Consider the following 16,898-nt stretch of genomic DNA (forward strand, 5'->3'; position numbering starts at 1 on the left):
TTTGTCTAGGGATGGAGAAGAAATCGTAAGTCTGTGTTGGTAGTTGATTAATGAGGGTTATATCGGTGGATTTGAGCCATGTTTCTGTTATGGCGCAAAAGTCTGGGGTTGTGTCCTGCAGTATGTCGTTGAGTATCAGAGTTTTGTTGGTGAGCGATTGCGCGTTGAAAAGGATGATGGTGAATAGAGTGAGACCTAAGAATTGTGTAGTGGGGGAGATCATGATTGGGATGAGTGATTTGTAGTTGCGTGGGCGGTAGTGCATAGTTGGAAAAGGTTGGATCGGTGCGGGATGAGTGCTGCTGGAGGCTGAATGAGTGCTGCTGGAGATTGGATGTGCTGTTTTTGCCTCTTTGCAAAGGACTAAGGAACCTGAGCCACCTTGCTTGTTTATGTAAAACATGCAACTTGATTGTCTGTGTGGCTCATTACCATCTTTCCCTTTAGGAAGTGCTTGAATACTATTACTGCACTGTGAATTGCTCTGAGTTCCAGTAGATTGATTTAGTAAGTGGCTTCCTGGGCTGACCAGTGACCTTGTGACTGAAACTGCAGGAGATGTGCTGCCCAACCATGGCTTTTTCTTCAACAATTTTTACCTGCTTTAATTTGGATGTTTCTGGCTCAATTGAGGAGGCTCTGCTGTGAGGTTTGTGCCAATGTGCTGCTGGACCCAGTGAGTAGTGTACAGAATGCCAGGAAAGGGCACATAGTTGCTCGACAACGAACCTGCCTCTGCTTCCTACAGCCTGACTATTTTTTTGGTACATTGTTGCTGAGCCTTGGGGGTCATTCGTCCACAATGGCTGCAGGCTGCCTGGTCATGGTCCAGGCCAAGGCACAGATAACAATAATTGTACCTGTCAGTGGCAGACATAATGTATCCGTGCTGAAAATATTTAAAGCCTGGAACCTTCTTCATGGACATTTTCAGCACTGAAAAGTGGTTTTTGGGGTATAGCAGTAGCAAGAGAAAGAAACTGAGGAATGAGAAGATGTGCATCTGTACTTGATGCAATTAAAAAGCAACTGAGGAAACTAGATTAGGACAATCATGCAGGAACTGCTGCGCATGAGCAGAGCATCACAGCTCTGCTACTTTGAGAAGGTTCCAGACTGTGCTCTGCCGGATGATGTCACCCAAGACAGAAAAGACGGAAAAGAGTGAAAGATGGATAGGGGAGATAGACTGATGAGCCAGAACACTGGAATGGAGGGAAAGCTTACACATATACAACTCATTAGTGATTCAGCTTTTGAGAAGCAAGGATGGAGAGACAAACAGAAGCCAGAGATAGAGATAAGATACACAGAGGTGAAGGGAAAAGATTGGGAACAAAACGAAGACAAATGAGAGAAAAGACTGGAAAATGAGAAAAGTTGATAAAGAGAAATGTGTCAGATATGTTGTTGTCCAGTTTGACTTGGAATGTCCTATCTGCTATGAAGGAGGAGAACCATTTTAGAACACTTCTGACTATTCCAATTGTTTTCATCTGATGGCACAGCAGGGTATGGTCCACAGTGTTAGATCTAATACAACCAGGAAGTAATATTCATCATTGTTAAATCCCTGTAGTACAGGGTGTATTACAGATATTAGTAAAGTTTCAATTCAGCGATCTTTTCTGAATCCGAATTGGTTTGGGTATAGAATATCATTGTCTTCTAGATAATTTTCCAGTTGGGATAACACAGCTTTTTCTAGAACTTGAGCAATAAAAGGAAAGTTGGATATTGGCTGGTAATTGTCCCAATCGTCAGTTCTGCCATTTTTATTTTTTAGAATTGGTTTGATCACAGCTTGTTTCGCCCCATAGGGGACTGAGCCTTCTGAGAGTGCGTGGTTGATTATGGTTGCGATTGCTGGGGTGATTATGCTGCAAACTATTTTAAGGGTACTTGCTGGAATAGGGTGAAGTGGGTATATAGCTGGCTTAATTTTGGTAATGATTTGATTTATTTCGATGTTAGTTACTATGTCGAAAGTGCTCCAAGAGTTCCTTTTAGGCTGCCCTAGAGTAAGTAGAGAATTGTGTTTTTAACCTATATATTTTATCTAATAAGGAGGTGGCATATTAATTGCAGCCATTCTTTGAGAAGTTGTAGTTATTTGTGATGGAGGAAGAAAGAACACCTTATTAAGGTATCACAGCTTTCATCCTAGGGCATTTAAAAACGGACTCCCGGTCAGCCACTATTTCCGCATACGCTGATTATGTTCCTCTGGAGAGGATTGTAAAAAACAAACATATGATCTGGCTATACGATTTTTGGAACGTGGATACCCACTATCAACCATACGAATTGCCTACAAGAGAGTGTCGTATTCACCCAGGGCTTCCTTGTTGGAGTATCAGACAAAACATTCCTCGTCTCAGACCGTTTGTGTATTACAGCATACAGATAAATCTTCAGCGATTGTCCAAAGTATTCAGCGCCATTGGCACATTTTACAATAACACCCAGTATTCTCTGAGGAACCTATGATATCCTTTTGAAGAGGACCTAACATTAATCAGGTGGTTCATGCCACTTCACCTCCATTGCACAGTTATCTAGAGATTTTGGTCATCAAGCATGTGGAAATTGTGACATGTGACCACTTACAATACAAATCCAATCACGGGTAGAAATTATAAGAAAAAATTTCATACTGACTGCAATTCTCACAATGTGGTATATGGGTTGCAATGTACTTGCCCTCAACTTTATGTTGGTCATACTTCTCGACCGATTAAGGTACAGCTGAGAGAACATCGCAGTCGTCTTCATACACAAAATACAGAGGCTCCTATAGTTAAACACTGTTTGTTGAAACAACATGTTCTTGAACAATTGCGATGGACAATTTTGGATATCGTTCAAACATCAAATAGGGGAGGGGACACTCGTTCTCAGTTGAATTATAAAGAAAAATGCTGGATTTTTAATTTGTCGTCAGAATTTCCATTCGGCATGAATGAAAGCGTTGAGTGGATGACGTTGATTTAAAGAGCCTTTTATTGCCGGTTTAGTGGTTCACCCATTTTTCTTGATAGTGATTTGTTGAATGTTGAGCCATAGGAGGGTTTAATAGCTTAGTTTAGTAAAATGCATCCTTTGGAAACTCTATGGCCACTGTTTTGAAATAGGAGAAAACATTTTGCAGTTGAAGACATATAGGTGCAAAGTTAGTTGACTTTATTATGGTATTTGGTTTATTTAGGTATTTTAATCATACATTTTATTTCATTTTTTTAGAATAAAGCAAATATATTGTTATTAAGGCCCCAGAAGATTCACGAAACACGTGCAGTGTTGGGCGGTGTACCAGTGCCATATGCGGAAAAAACATAAATGATAAGTGTCTTTCACTATTTTGGTCTTTAGAAAAAACGATTAGTTAACATCATTAAAGTGGCGCTACAAATATTAAGAGTGGAGAACCCAATGATTACATTTTAGAGTGGGTATATAGTCACTTTGGTAACATATGAAAACATTGGTTTACCTTTATAAGTGAAAGTTTTACTAACAAAGTAAAAAGAGTAATACCTCTGGTTCATTTATGAGGGTTTCTCCACTTTCTAAATAATTACATGTTTTCCAACGTGTGGTTTTTTACTTTTTGATGTTTGTTAATACCACATGATAACCAGTTCGTTGTGTTATATCTGCTTTCTCTCCCTGGCATGGCTTTGGGCTTTACTGCAGGTGCACATGAAGGGACACACAAAGGGGCAAGCTCCTTTGTTACACGCCAAGGGCGCGCCTGCCGGTGCAAGTGCCTCTAGCATTGCCGCTGGGCTTTTCTACGTTCAGCGGTGGTGGGCAAGCAAAGGGGTGGTCAGTGGGCATCCTCTGGCTGGCTGGTGCCGGCGACTGGTTCCTCTCTTCGGAGGGTGGGGGGGAGGGAGCACCCCCTCTGCACCAGTCCCATGGTGCCTCTCTCCACTTCAGAGGGGAGCCCTGGTCTTTGGGGCTCCGGATGCGCTCTATCCCTGGCATTGCCGCTGGGCTCTTCTACCTTCAGCAGTGGTGGTGGTGGTGGTGAGTGAGCAAAGGGGCGGTCAGTGTAATGACCTAAAGGACAAAAGTTACTTTTGTAAACCGTTGTGATCTTCACTTGGAACAAAGGTATTTAAAATAATAATTATTTATTTAATTAGTTATCTATTCACAAGAGGATTGTGAGAAATTGCAAGACTGGGATACTGTAGATGCAAATGGCAGATGACATTTAATGTGGAGAAGTGCAAAATGATGCACTTAGGGAAGAGTAACAGAAATTACCGTTGTATGGCACGGTTCGATAAGGCTACAGAATGACCATATGTTATGTATGGATTTAATGAGTTGCAGGTGCATTATATATCTCTGTTGTTTATTTTAAAAATTGTATTGTATTTATTGTTTTTGATCTGTAAATTGATCAGTGATTTTAGGAAGCTGGGTGGTAGATAAATTCAAAGAAAGAAATAAAAATACTGCTGCTAAATCATTTTGTGTTTAATTCTTTCACCTGGTCTTATGGAATTCCTGAGAGCAGCTAGGCTCAAAACAGTTGAAAATTATCTCCCATGACATGGGAATGAGATCTGAGTAAGACTGTCATCCAACCTGGAGAGCCATGCATGCAATAGGGTAAAAACCAGGACTGGATTAGCCTGTTCCTTATAACACAGAGTCAGGTTGTGGCGAAGCAGTAATCTGACTGCAAATGTTATTACTAGTTGGTCATTTAAAACTCCTTTTACTTGAAAGCAGGTAGCAGTGTTCAATAGTGACCAGTAGCTGGCGCTGAAGGGGTTAATCTGTGAGCCAGTTGATGACATCACTCTGCAACTGAGTCTGGAGAGACATATAGTTGGAGTAGGACTGCTAAAGGTTACAGAAGATTATCATTGTTAATTGAGACAGGGACAGCATTCAGTCCTACAGTGAGATTCAGTAAATACAAATGTTACAATACAATCCCTCCCTTTTCTTTATCCCCTGCCTTCTGCAACATAGTTTTTTGTGGATTCTTTTACGTACACTGTTACTACTTTTAATAATAATCTCTTTAGTTTAGAACTACTGTGTTTGTGACTGATTGTTTCCCAGGAACATGAGAAGCTGAATGACCTCCAGTATTTTGGATATTTGGTCTTAGGACCTTCAAGCAAATTCAACATTGCCACCAGGTCTGTAGACCTTATCCAGTAATGTGGGTAGCCCCACCAGGGCCAGTTTTTACCTATGGGCAAAATGGCAAGTGCCCTTGGCCTTGGATAGCAAGGTCCTGAGCATGAGCCCACAAAGCTCTGCCTGGATGACACTAGTGGCCAGTGACCTGAATCTCAGGCAGCAGAGAACAACCCTCACCTTCTTGCTCCAGCTCTGCCCTTCTGAGGCATACACAGGGAACAGGAGGAGAGGTGTGAGACTGGAGTAGACAGAGCACAAAGCAAAGAAGAGCCTCTCTGCTCCTTAATCCAGACCTTTCCCTCCTGTCATTCAGGGACAGGAAGCGAGGGGGTGAGCCTTGAGGGCACTCTATAGAGCATCAGTATTTGTCTGCATATTTCTATTTGTAAATTGTGGTTGTTTATTCTGTATTTGCTGAAGGTCTGTGTTCTACATGTCTTACTGAAGTGAGGTATTCTGCTAGTGTGTAGTTTCTGTGTAAAGATCTGTAGCAGTATTTTTATTTATTTATTTATTTATTTATTTATTTATTTAACAGTTTTTCTATACCGACATTAAAGTACACATCATATCGGTTTACATAATAACAAAAAGGTAGAAAATACAAATAACAGGGGGAGGGGAGGTGGAGAACTGAGAACTGGGGGTCGGAAGGGCATAGAACACCAATAGAAGTATGACTTCTATTGGTGTTCTATGTGCTCTGGTAGAATATTTGCAGTGTTGCTTTTTGATATAGGGTTGTTGCTGTTTTGAGTTCTGTGAGTTAATGTTATTTTGGTATGGTAGATTTGCTATATTGGTTCTGAGTGACTTTTTGAGGGGTTTTGTGATACTTCACAAAGTATCTGGTAATGGAGGGAGTTTGTATCATTGTTACTGAGGTGACAGCAGAATGTGAATTTTTTTCTGTAGTGAGTAGTAAAGGGTGACATCCTAGTTCAGTTCATGTTGCCATTTCATACATTACCTTTAACTAACAATATTTGTCATATTCATTAAAACATAAGATTTACATTAGTGGGTCAGACCAAAGGTCCATCAAGCCCAACATCCTATCTCCAACAGTGCAAATCCAGGTCACAAGTACATGATAGGATCCCAAAAGGTAGATTCCATGCATCTCATCCCAGGGACAAGCAATGGATTTCCCCAAGTCCACCTTAATAATGGTTTATGGACTTTTCTTCCAAGAACTTGCCCAAACCTTTTTTAAATCCAGTTTCACTAACATCTTTCACAACATCCTCTGGCAGCGAATTTCAGGGCTTAATTATGCATTGAGTAAAAACAAATATTTTCTCCTATTTTTTTAAAATTTACTACTTAGTAACTTCATTGCATGTCCCCTAGTAATTGTACTTTTTGAAAGAGTAAACCCATTTGTGTTCACCCATTCCATTCCACTCACTATTTTATATATCATATATCCCCTTTGGAAAAGGAAGGAACAATGTTGGGTGTAGGTGGTCTAAGGAAAAGAAGCTAAGCCAGAATGATGCATTTAGAAAGGATCAGTAGTTGGCAAAGAAAATCCTTGTAAGATTGTGATATAGGGAAGGATGAGATTAAGATATCTAGTGACTTGCTGAGATTGTGCTCCTCCTTCCCAGACACTTAGATTACCATTTATCTGAATCATTTGTATAACATAATTAAGATTTAACTACATTTCTAAAATATCTCAGGCTTATGTCTGGTATATTGGGGTTTCAAACAATACACTGTCTCGCCTCTTCATAGAGGAATTTTTCCATCCTCTTTATCATTTTGGTTACCCTTCTTTGTACCTTTTTTTAATTCTGCTATATCTTTTTATTTATTTAGATTTTTATACTCTGCTTTTTGTACTTTTTTCAGCACTTCAAAGCAGATTACATTCAGGTACTGCAGGTATTTCCCTATCCCCAGAGGGCTTACAATCTAAGGCCTGGATTTATCAAAATGTGATAGTAAAAAGGGCATGTTTTATGCTAATATACAGTTTATTTCAATTATTACCTATGTGAAGAGCATATGAGAGAGAGAGAGAGAGAGAGAGAGAGAGAGTGCACACCTGGCCATAATGTCATCCCCATAGGTAGGTATTTGTATCCCTATGGTAGGCCCACCTAGTAACTCGAGGTGGGGTTTAGGTATGAGTGTAGGGGGTTAGGGGCCACTTTGACATTCTATGTGACACATACGAACAGAACAGTGGTCTCTTGTGAAGACTTGATGACCTTCGGAGTGAGGAAACTCACTCCAAGATGAGATTTGTGCAGTGTTCTCTCAACCTAGCTTGATGGACTCTCTACCTGGGTAACATCAAGCTAGGTGGAGAGAACATTGCCCAAATCTCATCTTGGAGTGAGTTTCCTCACTCCGAAGGTCATCAAGTCTTCACAAGAGACCACTGTTCTGTTCGTATGTGTCACATAGAATGTCAAAGTGGCCCCTAACCCCCTACACTCATACCTAAACCCCACCTCAAGTTACTAGGTGGGCCTACCATAGGGATACAAATACCTACCTATGGGGATGACATTATGGCCAGGCTCACTCTCTCTCTCTCAGAGGCTCTGGACCCTTCAATTCACCTCAAATAGGCCTTACAGGAGACATCACAAAAGCAATAAAACCTTACCACACAGTCACGGCAGTTATCACACAGCCTAACACAATTCAAAGAGGTGTAGTTAAAATCAGCATTACAGCTGTGCAATAGCTCTTCACAGACAGGCTAACCCAGCCCACTCTCTGCCCCTAACTCCTCCTATTTTCTGAATTTGCATCACACCACACAATATGGTGCTATCACATGCCTAAACACCTTATTGCATTTTGATAAATGACCCCCTAACTTTGTACCTGAGGCAATGGAAGGTAAAGTGACTTGCCCAAGGTCACAAGGAGCAACAGCAGGAGTTGAACCCTGTTTGCCTGGTTTGTAACCCACTGCTCTAACCACTAGGCTACTCCTCCACACCAGTAGCCAAATTTGCACACAGAGGCAATATGATATTCTCTGTTTTATTATCCATTCATTTCTTTAAGTCCTAGCATTCTCTTTGTTTTCTTAGCGGCTGCCACACACTGAGCAGAAGATTTTAACACCATATCTATGTTAATGCCTAGATCCTTTCCCTGAGTTGTGACTCCTAATGTGAAATCTTGCATTGTGTAAATATAGTAACTGTTACCTCCTAAATTCAGTGGACTAGCAGGATACACATTTTGTTAAATACACATAGCTGTGTAATCCCCCCCCCTTGCTCCTGAAAAAGCCACCCTAAAAAAAACAGGTTTTACATAATGTCCTAAACCCAGAAACTCTCACTTCTTTCATGAAAGCATTCCACTAGGTTGTTGCTATGTAAAAGAGCACCCTTTTCCTCCTGCTAGCACATCTGGCTTCCGCTGAAGGCGGTAAGGTCAACAGCAAATCTCGAAAAGCCCTCAAGAGTTCTTGTAAATGTGTACAACTTTATCTCATTTTGTGGACCTGGCCCATAAATCAATTTCCTAAGGATAGGATTTTGAAGTTAATCCTGTGAGCTAGAGGCAGCCAATGCAGTTGTTCTAAGGCAAACATTACATGATCAAACAACTTGGCCCACCAAAATTCTCGCAGCGGTGTTCTAGATGTACTCTTTTCTAATTGTTATTGTGTTACTAGTTCCAAACTGTCCCCTTCTAATACTGAACTGCACACAAAGGCCAGGGCCTTCTTTCTAAAGGAAACAATACTGTACAATTAGATATATATTCTATTAGCGGAAGCTGTCTCGGTACAAAGCATATACTGTTAACTCCGCGTTTAAAAATGTCCCCTGTGCACTGGCCTCCCCCTCCCCTGCCATATAACAGATTCCAAAACAAACATTATTTGATACACGTGTCCCTATGACTCTTGTTTACCACTGCAGTACGAATGCTAAGCACGCCGGGAAACGTAGTGTTGCTGCTGGAGCTCACCCTCTGGCGTTCTAGGTTCATGTCCGTTAGAGGATACACCTTAAAAAACTACAATCCCCAATATAAACGCCAATCTGCCTGTCTATCCATAAGCTCGAAGGTAGCGCCCCATAATGAACGTACTTTTTGATTCGATAGGTGGCTTCTTCTATCAATTGACAGAAGCTTCGTTTATCTCCGCCTTCACTTGGTACTAACACTTCGGTCCAATGAGAAACGGCTGCATCTTGACTGACGGCCATCTAAGCCAATGAGAGCAGGAGTTCGCTCGCAACGTAGTACTCTGCCCTCCCCATAGATTTTTAAGAAGAGAAATTTGGTAATGGCGACGGGGTTGGTAAGTGAAAAACTTTCGGTTGTTGCGTGAGAATAAGCGAAACGTCAACTACGGAAGCGGGAGAAGTGCGCCTGGGGCGGCAGGAGAGTGGGCAGAAGGCTGCTGTGGCCGTCGACACGACTGATAGGGGACATCGGGGAGAGTGCGCGGCTGTGACGTTCATTGTTTTTATTCTCCGACTGTGTTTGGGACTCAGCAGAGGCATTGGCTCCTTCCGTTCCCATTCATTTAGTTTGATCGATTCCTGAATGAAAATAAAAATAATAATAAAAACCATCTCGGGCCCACGGAGCCTTGGCGAAGGGGTTCGAATGCACTAAAGTTGGGAGAATGTGAGACGAGAAAGTTTTTACCAGCTGGCAACTGCGGGAGCGGAAGGAAAAAGCCTCTCGGCCCCAATGAATGACTTGTCCGACTCAGAAAATATCGGGTTGTGAATGACAGGCTGACCTCCCGCTTCTGACCTGCTGCCTTTTGATGTTCGGTGACTGGCACACCCGGCGGGTGGAGGTTGACCGTGACTCCTTCCATTTCGGGCGAGGGAGGAACGGAAAGTAACTGGCAGTAACTTAGAGGCGTTGGGCCGGGCAGGAGAAGGACTTTGGAGGCAGTGGGCACGGTGTCAGTGGGTCGCGGCAGTGCACGCGCACCTCGGGTGCTGCCAGGGCGCAGTGGCGCGCTCGCGCCCCCCCTTGCTCTGTCACGGATCTTTGGTCAGTTTTGCGAGCTTGCTTCATTAGGGTTTGTTACGCAGCATTGAATGAATGGGGCTTTTCGCGCATGCGCTGGCTTCCTACCACAAGTTTATAAACATGGCGTCACGTGATGGAGTGCTTTAAATGGTCGCTGGCTCACGGATGGCAGCAGGCGATTGCCTGGGCAGTTGCTCGGCCCAGGCTTTATAATTACTATGCATCTTCTCTGTAGGGCTTCCCGGCTTTTCATTCAAGAGGTGCGGTGGGGTTCTACTGTCATCGAAAGTGCTGTAATACACCTAATATGCTAGAAAATGACCGGTTTAGTGGCAGGAGATTGCTTTCTTCTCTGCTGTGGGGAGTTGGTACTCTGACACTGGTTTGCTGGGCCATGTAATGTTAGGTATTGCGTAAGCGACCGTATTAGATTCCTAAGGCCAGGCGTGGAAACCCCCGGTCAGAAAAACATCCATGCATCGGAAGCTCCTCTGCACTTTGAGCACCAGTCTTCGCAGCAAGCTTTTTTTTTCTTTTTAATTTTTATTTATGGGTCGTCACTGCTGCACTTTGCAGATTACCCTCATACTTTGTATGGGGGTGTTTAAAGAGAAACTTTGAGTAGTGGCTTTCGTAGGAATATAAGAACTATTAATTTTATTACAATTTATGGCTCACCTATCCAAACTAGCTTCTAGGGGCCTAATTTACTAAAGCTTTTCTCCTATTCTGTGACTATGGGAAAAATACTTAGTAAATGAAGCCCCTAGGAGACTTACCGATTTCAACAAATACAGCATGAAATAAAAATTGAGCAGAATAAGCAAACACAACTTAATAAATATAGGAAAAGCATGACTCTTAATGTACAACTAATCTTTTAAAACAAAACATTGCCCCTGTGATGAGTTAATTTCCAAATTTTGTGGCTAGTGTTTTTAATGTACATAAATTTGAAAATATTACATTGTATGCTTTTTCTTTATATATAAACTTTACATTCACAGTAAAAATTTAACCAAAATAGCTTGCTGAGAACATCCTGAGAAATAGACTAAACTATTTGCAAGGAGACAATCGACGGTGCTGTGGCTCTTATATATTCAGGATTGAGCAAATATCTTTATAGCTAACCTCACTATTATACTTATAAAATGGTTCAATACACTACTTATCCTCCTGAGCAGTAATATGGAAGGGCATTGGCTTTTTTTTTTTTACATCACAATTCCAGGTTGCTCCATGATTGACTGCTTTTGAAAAGTAATCATATAAAAACTGTATCTAATAGAACTTGCTATTTAGTGAACTATTCAGATTTTTCCTTTCTTGATGGTTTTAAAAAAACCAACAAATCACTTTGATTTCTTATTTTATTTATTTATTTATTTATTTTTAATTTTTATATACCGAAGTTCTTGTAGGGACTACAAATCACTCCGGTTTACATAAAACGAAGAACTGCTCAACAGAGAGCGGAGCTTTACATGGAACCGTAGAACATATGGAACAGTATAACTGGTTGACAATTTAACATAATACTAAATAAAGTGATAATAGTTTAACTGGAAATAAATAAAGAAATATAATATTTTATATATAAGAAGTATAACTATTTAACGTAGCAATAAATATAAAAATAAGCAATGCCAAATAAATATATGAAATAAAGTGAATTTTTGAGCTCCAAGATAATTGTCCAGTTGCAGATTCTTAATAGTAGTATTTGATACAGTGTCCATAATAAGGGATACCTAGTAATTAGGAAGTCTGTCAGTCACAGTAAGATTAAGCGTCTGGGAAAGCTTGTTGGAAGAGAAAAGTCTTCAGTCTTTTTTTGAATTCTTGATGGCTGGGTTCTAGTCTAAGATCTGGGGGAAGCGTGTTCCACTGGTGTGGGCCTGCTGAGGATAGCGCTCGTTTGCTCAATGATGATTTTAATTGCGGAGCATGCAGTGTTCCTCTGTATGTGCTTCTGATTGGTCTGGAGGAAGTGTGCGGTTACGGTGTGCCTCTGGTAGGCTGTTTGTGCTGGTAATTAGTTAGTCCCAAAAGAAATTGTGATAGTTGTATGAACATATGGATGATAATACAATAATGTTGGCAATGATGATTAATCTGGGTCACTTGTGTAAATGAGGTACAACAAGGGAGGAGATGTTCATGATAAGGACATCTGCAATGAATAGTACTCACAATTAGTATCTCATTCTGTTTTGAATACCAATTTTCAAGGTAGAACAGTGTGTGCAGGTGCTATATCAGCTTGAGTATTGACCTGCACATATATTATCTTGGCAATGAGAAGCAAAATTTCAAGCATGGTGTAAATAATACAATTTTTCTTTTAGTATTGTGAGTACCTGTAGCTTTGCCCTGCTAAAAAAAAAATAAAAATTAGCAAACAGAAATGTGGCTGCTGCTTGGTTCTGTCAGTCTGTCTGAACAATAGGAAGATTTCCCTTTGCTGTCTTCATTATTTATTGACCAAATCTAACACGAAAGCTAGATGGCCCTGGGCACGTTGCTTGAATTTCTTGCTGAGTCAGCATCATGCAATTAGGAAAGATGGCAGGCATGTTATACAACTTTGAGTTTTGTTTTGTAATTTACAAGACTTAACATCCAGAAAGGAAAGTTGAACCAAAAAGGTAAAAACCATTGGTGTGTGTTAGAGCCCTTTCTTCCTCTTGCTGTTCTCCCAGAGTTGAAGTCCTGAAGACTGGTGCTACTGCACAGAAGTTCAAACTTGGACTAATTCACCCCCTTCTTGTGCTTTTTCGCCTGATAAAATCAGTGGGTGAATAGTAATGAGGTGTCTAGGGAAGCTCAGCCAGCCCTTTCTTAAAACAATGAACATGGTAGGTGTTTATAAACATTTTTGCTTTTACATATTCATTTCAGGTGTAATTTCACAACCAAGGAGCTTTAGAAAAAAAGGAAAACCATTCTGCAGCTATGCATGTCCACTAACCAATTCCAGTGGTCAGTGGACATGATTGAAATGTTTTGTTTTGTTTTTTTTTTTTAAAGGTAGTTAAAAGATCATTTTTTGCAGAAACAAAATCTATTTAAAAAAATTTTGGTTTGGCATTTGGGGGAAGAGCGTGTGTGATAACCAGTGCTTAATGGCACCATTACAGTTGGGCCTTGAAGGAAATTGAATGCAAAATCTTTAGAGAAACAGAATGAAGCTCTCTTACATTTCATGTCCTTTTTATTTTTAAGTCAGGTCAGTTGGAGTACTATAATATGGTGTGGGAAGTGAAGAGGAATGACATGCCCGGTGCAGTGCAGAAAGTTCAGTTGGTAATGGACAAAAGAACTTCAGAAATGAGCGAGTCATTGGAGATGCTGAAATGTAATGAAAAACTTCCATCATCACCTGGATATTTATCTTGTGACGAACATATGGAACTTGGTAAAGAAAACTTCTTTTTTCTAACAACAATTTTGTTTTTTTAGTAAAGTTTTTAGTTTATGTAGTTATTGTGGAATTGCATACAAATTCCAGATGTTGCTGATATTCAGAAACATGCAAACTGAGTTTATGTTCATAAGAAATAAAAAGCTTTTTTATTCTGATCATTAAACATTGACTTTTTACCTTTTCATTACACCCTTACTTGTGTGATTTCTATGGTAAATAAGAGGAATTCTGACTATATATAGCCAGTGAATCTGCCCACTTCAGGAGAATTTTTATGCAGTGATTGGCCATCACTTAATGGGCATGCTGACCTTTCAATAAATAAGCTGAATCAATTGCACCTTTTTTTTTTAACCATTTTGCTGAAGAGGCTTTAGAAGCTGTCACTTTTATGAAGCTCTGCAATTAAAACAATGTCAGATTTGTGGAAAAAAGTTTAGAATTTCTAAGAAGAATCCGGATATCCAGTAACCAGAATGGCCTATCTTAACCATGACACTCCCCTCTTGTGAACACCAGTCGAGAGTGTGTCTGATTTAAGTGGAACAGAAAAGCCAGTTTGGGTAAAAAGCACTGATCTGCAAGTGAAATCAGTGAGACGACCAGAACAGGATTTCTGCCAGACAAGGCTTGCAATTCAGAAATACTGCTAGCTGAATAATCGCCCGTAGACAAATAGTCTTCAGTGTTAAGTCCTACAGAGAAACGCTGTTAAGAGGCTCATACAGCCTGGCCCCTAAAGTTCAGTGAACCAAATTAGGGTACCACTGAGGAGCCAAAGACCCAAAAGGAGGTGGAAGATGTATTACATCTCAGAGGAAAAAGAGAAATGTGAGTGAAAAGTGACAAACTCCCTGAACTATACCTCTATACCAGAGATGGTAATCGCTTGAAACTTCAGAGAAATTTGCGATCAAACAGGAATGCAATCCTCTGAGTGAAGGCCAAAATGTTGGCAGTATCCAATCACCACAGCAATACAGATCACTCCCTGCAGCAAGCTTCGAACAGATGCTAGACTCAAACACAAGTGAAATGTCATTCTTACGGACCTTCAATAGGATAAATGTTACCTAGAAGAAATACATACTGTGCAATCGCAACATTTCAAGAACTAGGTTGTAAGATAAATGGAGCTGGTCCTTCCTTGAGAATCTGACCCTGATTTATGAGATCTTGATCCCTTAGGAATTATTTTGGAGAATCAATCTAAAGTTTCAAAAGATCTGCAGGCCTAGGATTTCTTGGCCAATCTGGAGCCATTGGAATGAACTACAAAAACTGTCTCACTATCTCTCGAGATCTTCCTCCTCAGAAGCCAGGAAGGAAGCAGATAACAGCTCTCCCTCTGATCATAGATGATCCGAATGTCTGTCCCTCTGGAGCAGAGGGACAGACATTCATTCCGTCCTTCTGGAGCAGAGGGACAGACATTCGTTCCAGTGACAACTGAACAGAGTTGATGTTAAGATCATGTGTGGGGGTTTCCATTGATCTACTGTCATCTAAAAGGTCTCCTGGCAGAGCTTTCTCTCTCTACGAACCAACACATCTCTGAAGAGAGAGACGGATTGGATATTTTCCAGTCCTGCAGTGAGTTATGGAAATTGCAGAAGATTCTGCTCTGTTCATTGAAAAATAGAAGGCTCATTTCCTTGGAGATCCTTTGACTCTGGGTACTTCCCTGTCAATATAAACCATTGCTGTGGCATTGTCAGAGAGAACCTGGCTGCCATTTTCTTCATCAAGGGCAGGGGATGTAGAGGAGGAAATGAAGCAAAACCAACGTGAAGAACTTCATTTCCAGCCTATTGATGTACCATGAGTATCCTGAGAAATTCAGTTCTGGTAATGGGCTCTTCACATCAACAATATTGCATCTGTTTTGAGTAGCACCCACAGGGGAGGTTCTAGACTTGTACTATTTAGCAAGTTCAGTGGCATTGATATCCAAGAGAGGTTTTGATTCACTGACCCTAGGAGAGGAAGACAAAGTTTGTAGTCCTGAGATTGAGGGGGATGGAAAAATTGCAGAGGACACATATAGGCCCTGGCCCTCTGCACCAGATCTAAGGAGGCTGCCATGAAGCCAGGAGCTATAGATAATCCTAAGATCTGGGAGCCCTATGAGCAGGAGAGCCTATTCTTTCCTGAGTCAGAGAGAGATCCCAGGCATTCTGGAGACAGAGAAGAAACAGCTTGCCCTTGGCAAAGTTGATTGCCCAGCCCAAGCCTTCTTAACATGCACAACTCTGTTGGATACTGTAAAGGCCTTTCTTATGGGACTTTCTCCTGTTATGCAATCTCTGAGGTATGGATGAATCATAATCCATTCCTTTCATAAGAAAGCTGCAACCCCTGCTATTGTCTTGGAAAGATTCTTGGAGCCGTGTCAAAACCAAACTTGGGTTTGCCTGAACTGAAAATGCTTTTTCAGGATTCAAAACTGAGGAATCTATGATCTTCCCAGATGGTATATGGAAGTAAGCATCTGAAAGATTTGGAGAAGAGAGAACATAAGAACATGCCATACTGAGTCAGACCAAAGGTCCATCAAGCACAGTGTCCTGTTTCCAACAGTGGCCAATCCAGCCATAAGAACCTGGCAAGTACCCACAAACTAAGTCTATTCCATGCTACTGTTGCTAGTAATAGCAGTGGCTATTTTCTAAGTCAACTTAATTGCAGGTAATGGACTTCTCCAAGAACTTATCCAATCCTTTTTTAAACACAGCTATACTAGCTGCACTAACCACATCCTCTGGCAACAAATTCCATAGTTTAATTGTGCGTTGAGTGAAAAAGAACTTTCTCAGATTAGTTTTAAATGTGCCACATGCTAACCATGGAGTGCCCCCTAGTCCTTCTATAATCCGAAAGAGTAAATAACTGATTCACATTTACCCATTCTAGATCTCTCATGATTTTAAACACCTCTATCATATCCCCCCTCAGCTGTCTCTTCTCCAAGCTGAAAAGTCCTAACCTCTTTAGTCTTTCCTCATAGGGGAGCTGTTCCATTCCCCTTATCATTTTGGTAGCCCTTCTCTGTACCTTCTCCATCGCAATTATATCTTTTTTGAGATGCAGCGACCAGAATTGTACACAGTATTCAAGGTGCGGTCTCACCATGGAGCGATACAGAGGCATTATGACATTTTCCGTTTTATTCACCATTCCCTTTCTAATAATTCCCAACATTCTGTTTGCTTTTTTGACTGCCGCAGCACACTGAACCGACTATTTCAATGTGTTATCCACTATGAAGCCTAGATCTCTTTCTTGGGTGGTAGCACCTAATATGGAACCT

The 16,898-nt window shown here is 40.9% G+C and overlaps 1 protein-coding gene across 5 annotated transcripts in view; it reads left to right on the top strand.

The window, feature by feature from the left end:
• The first annotated feature begins 9,310 nt into the window (after nt 1–9,310).
• The window catches only part of HBP1 (HMG-box transcription factor 1), a 52,057-nt gene continuing 44,469 nt past the window's right edge, over nt 9,311–16,898 (top strand). Inside the window, exons 1-2 of one of the 5 annotated variants that reach the window (XM_029615329.1) lie at nt 9,311–9,466; nt 13,387–13,579. In XM_029615329.1, the coding sequence (XP_029471189.1) occupies nt 9,452–9,466; nt 13,387–13,579 (208 nt within the window). In that variant the 5' untranslated portion in view covers nt 9,311–9,451. The other 4 variants (XM_029615332.1, XM_029615331.1, XM_029615328.1 and 1 more) reach the window with 4 other exon arrangements.

Source organism: Rhinatrema bivittatum, chromosome 9 (assembly GCF_901001135.1).
Source record: "Rhinatrema bivittatum chromosome 9, aRhiBiv1.1, whole genome shotgun sequence".
Lineage (NCBI taxonomy): Eukaryota > Metazoa > Chordata > Amphibia > Gymnophiona > Rhinatrematidae > Rhinatrema > Rhinatrema bivittatum.